This window comes from Ostrea edulis, chromosome 7, assembly GCF_947568905.1.
Source record: "Ostrea edulis chromosome 7, xbOstEdul1.1, whole genome shotgun sequence".
In the NCBI taxonomy this organism is placed as follows: Eukaryota; Metazoa; Mollusca; class Bivalvia; order Ostreida; family Ostreidae; genus Ostrea; species Ostrea edulis.
In genome coordinates, this window is record NC_079170.1 from 4,477,666 (window position 1) to 4,492,193 (window position 14,528).

Sequence of the window (14,528 nt, forward strand, 5' to 3'; positions counted from 1 at the left end):
GACAGATCCACTTCAAACTTTGTGAGCTGATAAAGGGTCACTAGGAGGGGTGCATTCAACTTTTCAAATTTTCAAAATGGCCGCCGTTTCAAGATGGCGGCCAAAAAACGTCAAAGACTCAAGGTTGTCGGATTTCATCCAAATTCTATTTCTAGGGTAATTCAGTGACCCCAAGTCCATTTCCACCATCAAAATTTTTTTTTGAGCCGCCATTTTCAAAATGGCCGCCATATACCGAAAAATTTGAAAGTGTTAAAATCTCTACAACATTTGGCTTCTGGAGTCAATTGAGGGTCCACAATTCATTTCTAGCATCAGTATTTCCTTCCAATCAATTTTCAAATGTTTCAAAATGGCCGCCATTGAAGAAAATGGCGGCCAAAAATCAAGTCCGTCGGATTTCAACCAAATTTATTTTCTAGGGTTTTTTGAGGATCCTGAGTGCATATCTGGCATCAAAAAGTATTTCTGACATGGGAGGTGTTCGGAGACATTTGTGTTGGCATCCCAACACAGTTATAGCTCGTTATTATTCTTTTTCTCCGGTACTTTTTTGTCCGGTAGTGTTCTCAGAAACTACAAAAGGGATTGATATGAAACTTTCCAGGATGATAGTATAGCGTTTGTAGATGTGCATGGTGATAGTCATTTTGTCTGCACATGCATGCACGCACGCGCACGTGCACTGCAATTTTGGTACAAAAATTGGAAAATCAGAATATTAAGGGGATCGATATGAAACCTAACTAGGATGGTAGTATATCATTTGTAGATATGAAAAATGATAGTAATTTTCTCTGCACGCGCACGCATGCGCGTGCACATGCATTACAAAATTTGTACACTAACTTTGGAATCAGTCTAACTTTTTTGTTGTTCATTGAAATAGCTTGATATTCATATCATAGGTAGATATTGAGACCCTTAACTGATTTGCATGGTCAAAATTACCAATTTGCACGCGCATGCACGTGCGCTTCATTTTGATTGGATAGTACTAAAACGTTTGTAACTATCTTATTTATGAAGCGAATGAGCTGATATTCACAGCATACGTAGACAATATGTGTATCTATATATTGGTATAACAAAAAATGCCCATGCACATGCGCGTGGGACGTTTTTCAAATGTTCGATTTTTAAATGACGATAACGTTTTAGTTTTTCATCAAATTCTATTGATATTAGGGTTTTAGATGTGTCTTGGTACTCCTTACAAATTGCTGTGGTTAGAATTACTGCTCAGCACGTGCATGCACGTGTGCTGAATTCTGATTGGACGATTTTAAAATCGCTATAACTTCCTTATATATGGTGGAAACGTTATGAAATTCATACTGTGGGTATATGATACAAATGCCTGTTGAACGACATCAACAAAAATTCGGAATCCTACACGCGTGCGCGTGTATGCACGTGCAACGCTTTCTTTCATTTCTTGGTACTGAAATGACCATATTAAACGTACTACATGTAATTAAAGGCTAAAATAAAATGATTTTTTGCTATAGATTCACAAGGACATCACATTTTATTTGAGGGAGGTTGGGGAACATATGTAACGGTCCCCGTTACAATTAGAACTAGTTTTAAATAGTTGAAATTCATGAATGCTTGTAAGCTAACACTTAGTGATCAATGTTCTTTCCTCCTGTTGAATGACATTATACATCTCTCTCTCTCTCTCTCTCTCTCTCTCTCTCTCTCTCTCTCTCTCTCTCTCTCTCTCTCTCTCTCTCTCTCATGTATGTACATGCAAAGTGACGGTATTGTTTTGAACATATTTTATTGTACATACATAATATACAAAAGGATCAGAAACAAGTTCAAATAACTTACGAGTTCTTCTCCTTAAAAATATAACAATATATTATTGTAGAAAATTAATGTACAAAACATTTAAATTGAACATCAATTGAATCTTTTGGTTTCATGAATAAACGACTGAACATAAGAAAAAATACACTTGTTTAATTCAGAAGATAAAGTATTATTACCCCAAAGTAGAAGGTGGACATCGATAATAACTAGATCATTTAACCTCAGCAAGCTATCCATTAATTTATATCTAGCATTTGAATATTTACTGCAAATAAAGAAGAAATGATAAGCGTCTTCTTTCATACCACAAGAACATAACGGAGAATCAACAATATTGCGTCTATATAGATCGTAATTCAAAATACATGTGTGTCTAAGTTTGGCATTAATTATATTCAGAAAACGAGTACCATAGGAAAAATATGCCGATGGTTTGGGATTGTTGATATTTTTGGAGCTAACACTCTTACGAAATTGCTTAACTGAAGTAGCTTGTCTTGATTCTATATCAAGTGAATTCCATTTTGATAAAGCATCAGGTACAAATGATTTCTTATAAAGTTCAAGTCGGCATTTTGGCATTTTATAATTGTCTCCATAACGGAGATTGTACTTGGATGTATTATTTATTTTTCTTGGGATCGTTTCTTGTAGATACTCAGGAACATCATTATTATGAACTCTGAACATGGTAACTAATTTAGCGGTCGTTCGTCTAAAAGACAGAGGCTCTAAGCCAGTTTTTAAATACAAAGAATCTCTAGATGCTAATATAGGAAGGCCAGTAATTATTCGCGCTGCACACAGTTGGACTTTTTCTAACAAATCACTATCGTATGCATTACAACCATCCCAAACCACTGAGGAATATTCTAAAGCTGGTCTAATAAAAGTAGTGTACATTTTTAATAGAGTGTTTCTTCCTAAAGTAAATTTTAGCTTTTTAAGAAGTCCTAAATTTTTGTAAGCCTTACTTGTTATTGTATTTATATAATATGACCAACCCAAATCACGTGAAATGAACAACCCTAAATTATTGTGCACTGGCACATATTCCAACTGACAATTTTGAAAAAATAATTTAGGAGGATCAATATTCTTATTCAATGTAAAAAATACAGCTTTTGTTTTAGAGGGGTTGAATTTTAACAACCATTGTTTAGACCTGATTCATCTAGAACACGAAGATCATGATTCAACGTGAATTCAATTTCATGTACGTTCTTAGATGCATATTGAATGGAGTTATCATCAGCAAATAATCTACAAAAAGACAGCATATTTTCAGCAACATCATTAACATAAATTAAAAACAATAGTGGTCCAAGAACAGAGCCTTGGGGTACCCCTGCATTTACACTTGCACTTGAAGACAAATGGTCTTTATACATAATTTTTTGGCTGCGACAAGAAAGATAATCAGAAAACCATTCAAGAATATTACCTTTGATCCCATAGGTTTGTAATTTAAAAAGAAGACCTTTGTGCCAAACTCTATCAAAAGCTTTAGATAGATCACAGAAAACCATGCAACAAGATTTACTATCGTCTATGCTTTTTGCAATGCTGTGATAAGTTTCTAATAGTTGAAAAACTGTAGAATGACCTGGTAAAAAAACCAGCTGGTATTTGTAGAATAAGTTGTTTTTTTGAAAAAAATTATATACATGTTTAAAAATTATTCTTTCCATAACTTTGCTAACACAGCTTAAAAGGGACACGGGTCTATAATTACTAGGCAAAGAGGGATCATCTTTTTTGAAAAGAGGTAGAACATGTGACTCTTTCCAGAAGGTAGGAAAAGATTTTTCGCGCAGAGATTTATTGAAAAGCATACATAGTGGTTTAGACTTTAGCATCCTATGACTTATACAATCGGGCCCAATAGCCTTGTTGACAGGAAGATTGGAATATCTATGACCTCTTGTTCTTCAATAAAAATATCAGTAAGGCTGCCATTGCCTAAGTTATTTGAATTGGGCAAAATGTGGTTTGTGTCGTCAATATTTGATATTGAGGAAAAATATTTATTTAATACTTCTGCCTTTTCTCTATCTGAAAAAGCTACCATATTGATACCGTCATCGGAAATATATTGGATGGGCGGAATTTCGTTGCTGGCTTTAACCTGGAACACGCTTTTAATAAGTTTCCAGTATAATTTGTTGTTATTTTTTGAGTAGTCATTCAAATGTGTTTCAATGTTATCATAGTAATTCAAAATAGCGTGCTTTTTCATGTTATTAACTTTATTTCGAACTTTCCTGTAATCTTCCCAATGTTCTTCCTTTTTTGACTTTAAAGCTTTGTTACGTAATCGGTCTCTAGTCCGTATTGTTTTTCTTAATAAAGAATCGAACCACGGTTTATCATTCGGTCGAATTGTAACTGTCTTTTCAGGAATACATTCCTTCACAAAAGATAAAAAAAAATTCCGAAAATTTTTTTGTTGCTAGTTCTATTGTATGCGCGTCATTGATAATTATTTTCCAATCATATTCTTGTATCAATGTATTTAATTTATCAATATTAGCATTTTTGTATACCCAAACTTTGCGTTTGTAAGCACGCTTTAAGTTATATTTTAACGAGACTGAAATATATGTGGCTTTGTGATCACTAATTGAAGGTTCTACTTCGAGAGTACCAGACTCGACGACATTTAAAGTGTTTGTAACTAAAATAGGGTCAATGAGTGTTTGCGTGGTGTTCGAGACTCTCGTGGGCTCGCATATTTTGTTAACAAGGCTATTGTTGGATAATACATCTCGGAGTGGATGATAACGTGGGATATTTAAAAAGTCTACGTTGAGATCACCTACAATTATTATATTTTCGCTAATTTCTTGGACTTTCTCAATGGACCACGACAGATTGTTCCAGAATCCACCATCTGAATTAGGAGGACGATATATGCAGCATAAAAAGTAATTACAAGTAAGATTATCAATTTCAATCCAAATGCATTCAGTATTAGGGGGCTCAAAATCATAGCGACGATTCGCCTTAAGCATATTTGACAAATAAATCATAACTCCACGTGACGGTAAATAATTGTCAATCCCGAAGAGACAACAAAGTTTGAAAGCTGCACTATATTCCCTCTTATATACATGTATATATTTTTTGTGTAATCAAATGTCTATTTTGGATTGTGCATGTCATACCCGTGTCACCCCCAAAATGTATGTTATCGATTATTAATCTTGTTTGTATGTAATTATCTATAAATATTGAATTGTGAATGCAATTTATCCAAATAGATGTACTGTGTACATGCGCATACATGGTCAGAAACTGCAAAAAGCCTTGAGCGGTCAAGCATTGAATAAGGCCGGGGAAAATATTCGACTTTGATATTTCCCAGTTTAACTGGAGACATCCTTATTGGCACGGGTTCAGTCACAGGCACCTGAAGTATGGACACTACTACTCACCTACCCCCCCCCCTCCCCACTTCTGATTTTTCTTTGCAGCGATAATATTTTCAAAATATGTGGGCTCCCTGTCTATCCCATTTGTAATCTTTTCACACTTTTTGCAAGTTTCTACCGTTATTTTATCATACCGGTAGAACGCCAATCTCTAAAGCGACCCGGCGCTGATTGAAATCAATGTATTTGAATAGGTAGTCTATAATACTACAAAACATTTAACACACAAGACATATTTTAACTGATTTATTGCAAAAACTTTTGTTTATCAGTTTTGATATATATTTTTCACTTTTTGAAAAAAAGGGCCTATGAATGAAATCGTATTTAATTGTGTTTAAAAAGAATTTTCTTTACCGAGTCGAGCGTACAAAAACGCATCAAAATCGATGCAGAAATAACACAGTTATCGATCTATAAGTAGCTATTTAAATTGCAAATTTAAAATTTAAACTGCAAAATCACAGCTCGAACATTGGGGTGGACCTAATATGAGTGTGTATTTATATATATATATATATATCATATGATATATCCTTTGTCATTTAAAAATCAATTAAGGGTGGGGGGGCGGGGAGGTGAAATGACAGCTTGTCATCCTGTGGCTTATTTCGTATCTGAATATAGCGAGAAAAGTTTGTTCAAATCAACCTTACAGCCAAAGCGTAAAAATGTGGCGGGATCTACAATATTTTAACAATTCAATATTATAAGTATGTGGAGTGGGAAGATTATGTGCTGCTATTTTGAAATGATAATTTTAGCTGAGCACTACATAATTTACAGTAGCGGATCTAGTGGGTGGGTTTTATTTGAACGTTATCAACCAAAAATTATCAGCATTTGCTCTTTTACGGTCTTCGATTCACCTCCCTTTTTGAAGGAATTTTCTGGATCCGCCACAGATTTGTTATCAAGAAATACAGCTCAGTCCATGTTCACTTAAAATCTACAAGAGTTGTCTTTCTTTAAGAAGCAGAAGACACTTGCTGTGAAAACGGAAATGCATGCCGAATTCTGAAGAAACGCGGTTAAACGCTTGTTTTAGGGGCATTATCCTGTTATTCGCTCCGCGGAGCGAATAATATTTGACGTTGTTGACGTTACGCCAAAACCGTCAATGGAGGAAAACTAGCAACTGAAACAAAAAGCAAACCTTGAGTACCATCTGGCATCCATTTTGAGAAGAAGGTCAAGTGTTAAAAATAGGTGAAGGTGCAACTAAATAGAGAGAATATACCTTCGTAATAAACATGAAAATCTGAAGTGTTATTTTATTTGTAGCGTTTGTATTCGTATTGTATTTTAAATATAAGATTTATTCAGAAATATATGAATGATATTTTGAAAGATCGTCCTTATATATATACTCCTGTTATTCACACCGGTGCGAATAACAGGAGTATATACAGACGAAGTTTCCAATTTCAAGCTATAACGCTCTAAAAATGTAAAAATTTCAGGTGAATTTCAATGAATATGACATTTAATGAATGAATATAGTGCCATAATTATTCGCACCGGTGCGAATAACAGGAGTATATATATACAGACGAAGTTTCCATTTCAAGCTAAAACGCTCTAAAAAGGGAAGAATTCCCGGGAAAAGGGTTTCTTTGGGGGAGAGTATATAAAAAATGGGGCTTGGAATTTTTGGGGGTGAATTTCAATGAATACGACATTTAATGAATAATTATAGTGCTAAAATTATTCGCACCGGTGCGAATAACAGGAGTATATACAGACGAAGTTTCCAATTTCAAGCTATAACGCTCTAAAAATGTAAAAATTTCAGGTGAATTTCAATGAATATGACATTTAATGAATGAATATAGTGCCATAATTATTCGCACCGGTGCGAATAACAGGAGTATATATATACAGACGAAGTTTCCATTTCAAGCTAAAACGCTCTAAAAAGGGAAGAATTCCCAGGAAAAGGGTTTCTTTGGGGGAGAGTATATAAAAAATGGGGCTTGGAATTTTTGGGGGTGAATTTCAAAGAATACGACATTTAATGAATGATTATAGTGCTAAAATTATTCGCACCGGTGCGAATAACAGGAGTATATACAGACGAAGTTTCCAATTTCAAGCTATAACGCTCTAAAAATGTAAAAATTTCAGGTGAATTTCAATGAATATGACATTTAATGAATGAATATAGTGCCATAATTATTCGCACCGGTGCGAATAACAGGAGTATATATATACAGACGAAGTTTCCATTTCAAGCTAAAACGCTCTAAAAAGGGAAGAATTCCCGGGAAAAGGGTTTCTTTGGGGGAGAGTATATAAAAAATGGGGCTTGGAATTTTTGGGGGTGAATTTCAATGAATACGACATTTAATGAATGATTATAGTGCTAAAATTATTCGCACCGGTGCGAATAACAGGAGTATATACAGACGAAGTTTCCAATTTCAAGCTATAACGCTCTAAAAATGTAAAAATTTCAGGTGAATTTCAATGAATATGACATTTAATGAATGAATATAGTGCCATAATTATTCGCACCGGTGCGAATAACAGGAGTATATATATACAGACGAAGTTTCCATTTCAAGCTAAAACGCTCTAAAAAGGGAAGAATTCCCGGGAAAAGGGTTTCTTTGGGGGAGAGTATATAAAAAATGGGGCTTGGAATTTTTGGGGGTGAATTTCAATGAATACGACATTTAATGAATGATTATAGTGCTAAAATTATTCGTACCGGTGCGAATAACAGGAGTATATACAGACGAAGTTTCCAATTTCAAGCTATAACGCTCTAAAAATGTAAAAATTTCAGGTGAATTTCAATGAATATGACATTTAATGAATGAATATAGTGCCATAATTATTCGCACCGGTGCGAATAACAGGAGTATATATATACAGACGAAGTTTCCATTTCAAGCTAAAACGCTCTAAAAAGGGAAGAATTCCCGGGAAAAGGGTTTCTTTGGGAGAGAGTATATAAAAAATGGGGCTTGGAATTTTTGGGGGCGAATTTCAAAGAATACGACATTTAATGAATGATTATAGTGCTAAAATTATTCGCACCGGTGCGAATAACAGGAGTATATACAGACGAAGTTTCCAATTTCAAGCTATAACGCTCTAAAAATGTAAAAATTTCAGGTGAATTTCAATGAATATGACATTTAATGAATGAATATAGTGCCATAATTATTCGCACCGGTGCGAATAACAGGAGTATATATATACAGACGAAGTTTCCATTTCAAGCTAAAACGCTCTAAAAAGGGAAGAATTCCCAGGAAAAGGGTTTCTTTGGGGGAGAGTATATAAAAAATGGGGCTTGGAATTTTTGGGGGTGAATTTCAATGAATATGACATTTAATGAATGAATATAGTGCTAAAATTATTCGCACCGGTGCGAATAACAGGAGTATATACAGACGAAGTTTCCAATTTCAAGCTATAACGCTCTAAAAAGGGAAGAATTTCAGGTGAATATAGTGCTAAAAATTTTTAGCACCGGTGCGAATCATAGAAGTATATATATATATATATAGACAAGGTTTACATTTTCCAAGTAAAATAAGGCATAATCATGTGATCCCCCACCCTCCCCCACCTCCAACCTACAAGGTTGTTTTAATTTATACTTCTTTCACCTGTGCCATATGCAAATGTTCGAAAATTTGCATGTTCCTATAGTAATTGAACGGAATAAACCAAATTTAAAGAGCAAATAACTCTTACACTTTATCGTGAATCAAATAACATGATAATGCCTAAAATAATTACACATTTACTTAAAACATACCTCTTTATTGTGAAAAGGAAACAGTAGCATACAATATGTAATAATTTTTACGGGTTAAACGTACAACAAATATATACATTTGAAAATGTGCGTCTCATTTTACAATTACTATACAGTACAATGGAATTCCTTCCCAGAAATTTATACACAAATTGAACAGGAAAAAAATAACATTTACATCAAATCCAAGTTTTTCCCTTGCAATTAACATACCATCATGTGTACATTCTATGAAAGGAATCGGGGCGTCTTAAAATAATTTAAACCTGTATTTTTCCATCTCTACTCATTTTGAAAAGGTTTTTAATTAAATAATAATTTTTGAAAAAGACCATTTCTTAAAATGTTGATCCACCGTTCAAGCAAGATTTCCAATATACCGGACTAACTTTGCATGGTTTTTCCCTTTCTCACGCAATCTGAAAACGACCCCTCTAGGGAACAAAACAGAAATGATATCTTAAACCTAGTGTACCTCACTTGATTGAATGCGAACAATAAAAAAAAATTGAACGCTACTCATGCAATTGTTAGTAAAGGAATGCCATTGTTAGTCAAAACTTAGAAACGGAATAAACGTGCATTTCAATACAGGATACAAAAAAAAATTATATAATTAAAATTAGAAAGTTTACTTTAACCCGTATTAACAAAACAAAAATTTAATGCAAGAGACAAATACATAAGCATTTGAATGAAATTTAGTTGACCAGTTAGCATTAATTTTATCTCATGTGGGGGGGGGGGGGGGGGGGGTGGAGAGAGAGAGAACCACGGAATAGACGCTATACATTTTATTCCGTGATAATATTTCGATATTGAAATTGTGCAGTTTATTATTTTTTATTTGTATTTAACGGAATAAACGCTATACTAAAACTTTCCTAATATTATATAAATTGAAACACACTATGAAAAGGTTTACCCCGTAATATTATATTTAGAGATTTAGTTGGCCAGTTAGCATTAATTTTATTTCCTTTGGGGGGGGGGGGTGGATCAAGGAATAAACGCTATACGGTTTATTCCGTCACATTATTTAGAGATTAAATTGGGCAGCTAATAATTTTTTGTATTTTTAAATCACGGAATAAATGCTGTACTCAAATTTTCCCCAGTATAATAAATATTACATTTAAGGGAGGGGGGGAGGGGGGCTGCATGAAAAATGCATTTTGGTTGAAGGCTGCATCAACGCTATATTTAAAAATTTCGTGCGGCGGGAATTTATTAATCAATACCACGACAGCAGAATGTCATCACGCAACAGACACATTCACGAATCTTGGATGGCCATTCAAGATGTTGTAGGACCAGCTGCACAATGGCCAATACTGGTGAGGCGATTATTTTGGACCCCCTGTTTAAGTCATTGGGAGAGGTTGTTGATATGTACATTTGTGTACGTTAACGGGTTAAACCCAGTGATGTTCATTGAATGGGCAACATTGCTGGGTCTCGCCAGGGACAGAGCAGCGCAAAATCACTTTCGTGCCATTTTCAGGTATTTTATTTTTCCCTTTTGAAGTTGGTTATTCTAAATTCAATGGATACAATAAAATCCCTATTTCAGATTGTTCAATGCCGGCAGAAATTACATGCTATACTCTTGGAATGTGAGCCAGAGACAATTCCAGTACTTAGATGGCAGAAGGAGGCGGTATCTTCCGCGTGACCAAAGAAAAAGCTAAATATAACAAATAATAAATTTAACAGATTCTATTTACATTCGTTGTTCTTTTTCCCCTGTAAATATGAGTAGTATTCATGAAGAGGTTTGGTATTTGGTTAGATCCAGTTTTTTGGGTTATTGTTATTTAAAATTATCAAAGAAGCCCCACCCCCTTTCCCTATATATACGCGCGATTTTGTCCGTGAGTAGTCATCCACTGAAGTCATGTCAGGAAGGAGAGCAGGCGGGAGTTACCGGGAACGACGCGTAGAAAACATATTAGAGTTACAGCCACGAGATTTTGGAAATCCGTGGAATTTTTTTTCACTTTTTTCAAGTACGGAAGATGATGTTCAAACATGGTGTAGACAAAACGGATTGCTGTCAACTACGTTCAAATGTCCGTACAATTGCGACGGCCAGATGTTCCTTAAGGTACTTGCTAGAGCACCTGGAGGCGCCATTTTTAGATGCAATCGGAATAGAGACCACACAAGAGCATCACGCACCTATTCGTTTTTTGACAGAAGCAACCTCATGATGCAGGATATAATGGTATTTTTGAAATCCTACTTGGAAAAATGCAGTCTGGCACAATGCGCTAAATTCTCTGGAATGGCATATGGATCCACTGCAGTCAACTGGGCGAGCTTTACTCGAGAGCTATTCAAAGAGTATTTTTATACGAATTTGCGATTAAGGAAGCTGCAAGGTGTTATAGAGATAGACGAGTCTCTTTTTGGCCGGAGGGTGAAATTCCATAGAGGAAACCCTAACCGTGGATTGAAGGTATTAAAATTCAACGTAATTACAAGTTAATAAATACATATTAAAAGAGTGTACTTCAAAAAATAAAAAAATAACAGTTAAAAGTGTACTTCACAAAATAAAAAAATAACAGTTATGAATTTACAGAGTGTATTTCACTACATAATCGGCAAGTAATAAAATTCAAAAGACAAGTATGCCTCAGTAATTAATAACTTTCCTTTAAGAGGTTATGCGTGAATCTAGGGAAATGCATGCTTTACACTGCCAAGGATGCCTCTTTATACAATATTAATTTAGCAAATATTTCAAAAAAATATATAAGCTTTTGAAACAATTTGTTTTTTGCTTTGCATTTAGATTTGGATTTTTGGCATGGTTGAAAGAGAAACAAATGCACTGATCATGTACCCTGTATCAGATCGTACAGAAGACACCCTCATTCCTGTCATAGAACGCCACGTGGAAAAAGGGTCAACTATTTACAGTGATGGGTGGTCCGCTTACTGTAAACTTAATGACCATGGATACAACCACTTTACTGTACTTCATAAGTATTCTTTCAAGAAAACCTATGTAAACACCAACACAAAGGAGGTAGTTGAAGTCCACACAAACAGAATTGAAGGTGCATGGAAACATGGAAAAGATCACTTCAGGAGACTGGTGGGCACCAAACTATCTCAATTTGAAGGACATCTAGCAGAAATAATGTGGCGGTCAGCAGAGAGGGGCAATGTGTACGAGGCATTTTTCAATTTGTTGAGAAGTGTTTATGCATTGGATGGACCAGCACGGTACACATACCCTTCTCCGCTGTTCAACACGTGGGAGGGAGTACCAGAAAGTCAGTCCAAAATTGATGATTGGGAAATAAGACCAGGTAATTATGTGCCGATTCATCTTAAATTTCATGCTGAGCATGTAGTTTTTATCATTGTGCATTCACTTTTTTATCCTTTACTGTAGAAAACACTGATGCAGAAAGCGAGGCAGAATCGCAGAATGAGACCTCTTCGGAATTATCAACACTACAGGAAGACAGCGGCACCATTTTGCCTAACAGGGTGCTATCATCGGCTGAGTTACAGGAGCGACAGATGCGTGAACAATCATCTCTGGATAGATTATTTGATGTCATGTTCGAAGGGTCCGCAAGTGAGGACGAAGGAGATTGTACCCTCACAGAATCAACAGCTCCAGCAGGTAACCTGGTCTATCAGAAAAAAAATATTTAAATGTTAAATGAAGTTTACATATATTAGTATTAATATTAATTTTCATTTCACAGTATCAACAGGCTGTCCTCAAGAAAGACCTACACATGTGGAAGGTATTACTACTTTATATACAATGTCACTTGAATTTGCAATGTGTTTGCAATACCATTAACAAACACAATAGGCCCATGAGCCACATCACTCATGTTTAAATATTTTTCCTATATAATATAATGCAATGTGTCAGTAATAGTATTAACATAAAAGTAAAACATGTCAACCTTACCTTTTCTGTTTTCATAGCTCGAGTTATAATCCAGTCCAAGGGGCCTATAACTTCAAACACAAGGACACAAGGTGCATCTTCTGATAAAGGTATTAAATATAAGTACATATACTTCTATGGATATACTATACATTCCAAGTTAAAATTGTGAATAACACTTTTTCTTAATACTTTATACACTGCAATAAAACTAAGCATAGCCATGTTTCTTATGAAAGCTAAAACGAAAACCGCAGACAAAGAGGAAATGATAAACACCCTCCCAACAAGGAAGAGTACAAGGAGGAAAAGTATGCAATATCTGTTTAATATTATAAATAACATTTACGTAAAATAAATCCAACATGTAAATATAGAACATAATTTATTTGCAACTACTATTGTATGATTTTTTTTTTACCATTTATCAGAATCGTTGACTGTTGGGAGCAGAAACTCTATCGTAATATCTTCGTCGGAGGATACTCCAGGGCCCTCGACAGAACCCAAGCCCTGCACATTACCACCATCAGCAAAGTCTGCTGTTCAAAGTAAAAATACAAAAACAGGTACTACTTTATATATATATATAAAGCCTTAGGGAGAGGGCTTAAATAGGCTATGTCTGCTACCCAATCCCATTCAATTTGTTAATAAAATATAGTTTAAATTAAATATATATACACTTGCTTCTCTTTGTTTAAAGTTCTCTCAAAAATTTTCAATATCTTTAAACTAACTTTTAAGCAATTATTGTGATTAATGCGTTACAGAAATAAAATTCCAAAGTATTTTATTACAACGTCTTATAGTTACCAAGAAGATGCGTACAGACAAGGTCTGTCACCCAGTCCACTTCAAAGAGAGAGAAACATCTGGCAGACGGGGGAAAGGAAAGGCACCTCTGAGCAACCCATATGCCAAATCAGCTTTTGTGTGGACATCAGATGATGATGACTTCCAGTAGATGAAATGCTTATAATGCAATAAATATTGCCTAACTTTACTGTTCCTAACGAAATTGTTGACTTCTTTATTCATCACCATGACAACCAGGGATACAAAATATCTAGAGAAAACAGTATACTGTTGAAAACATGGTTAATGTATGATTGTGCCCTCTCAATAATATATAGTCATGACATAAAATTCGCAATTGTCTTGCTAGTAGTGACCCAAATGTGATGTTTGTCCCCCCCCCCCCGAAAAAGCATGCTACTGGCCTATTACTACTTTCCAACATTTTAAAACTTCAGAGAACAGCTATGTTTTACGAAAGAACATGAATAACATCAAAATACATTTTCGCATTTCCTGGTCTTTCCTAAGTTAAGGTGTAATACAATACATTTTAAGCGAAAACGATGAACGTCTTGCTTTTATCATGAATTCTTTTGTAAAACGAACAAAATTCAGATAATGGTATTTTTTGTGACGCTTCAGGTCCGTTATAAATCAATATGGCGGTATCTCGCAACAAACATTTTGATTCGTAAAAATATCCCACATTACTGAGTAATACATATCTAAATTTCCTAAATATATAAAATGATTTTATATTAAACCTATTGAA

General features: G+C 34.8%; 2 protein-coding genes across 2 annotated transcripts; both read left to right on the top strand.

Annotated features, from left to right (window-relative positions):
• Nucleotides 1-11,678: 11,678 nt before the first annotated feature.
• On the top strand, nt 11,679-12,764 carry LOC130047694 (uncharacterized). The gene is made up of 2 exons (XM_056143081.1): nt 11,679-12,353; nt 12,440-12,764. Exons 1-2 carry the CDS (start codon nt 11,846-11,848, stop codon nt 12,706-12,708), a joined length of 777 nt encoding a protein of 258 aa, XP_055999056.1. The 5' UTR covers nt 11,679-11,845; the 3' UTR covers nt 12,709-12,764.
• On the top strand, nt 12,765-13,962 carry LOC125673398 (uncharacterized). The gene is made up of 5 exons (XM_056143092.1): nt 12,765-12,803; nt 12,994-13,065; nt 13,195-13,266; nt 13,387-13,524; nt 13,768-13,962. The coding sequence occupies exons 3-5, from the start codon at nt 13,224-13,226 to the stop codon at nt 13,920-13,922; spliced, it is 336 nt and encodes a 111-aa protein (XP_055999067.1). The 5' UTR covers nt 12,765-12,803; nt 12,994-13,065; nt 13,195-13,223; the 3' UTR covers nt 13,923-13,962.
• Nucleotides 13,963-14,528: the final 566 nt, after the last annotated feature.

Coding starts and splice junctions, on each gene's coding strand:
- LOC125673398 (XM_056143092.1), top strand. CDS start 13,224: ATGATAAACACCCTCCCAACAAGGAAGAGTACAAGGAGGAAAA. Junction 13,267..13,386: donor GAAGAGTACAAGGAGGAAAA/GTATGCAATATC, acceptor ACCATTTATCAG/AATCGTTGACTGTTGGGAGC. Junction 13,525..13,767: donor AAGTAAAAATACAAAAACAG/GTACTACTTTAT, acceptor AACGTCTTATAG/TTACCAAGAAGATGCGTACA.
- LOC130047694 (XM_056143081.1), top strand. CDS start 11,846: ATGGTTGAAAGAGAAACAAATGCACTGATCATGTACCCTGTATCAGAT. Junction 12,354..12,439: donor TGATTGGGAAATAAGACCAG/GTAATTATGTGC, acceptor CCTTTACTGTAG/AAAACACTGATGCAGAAAGC.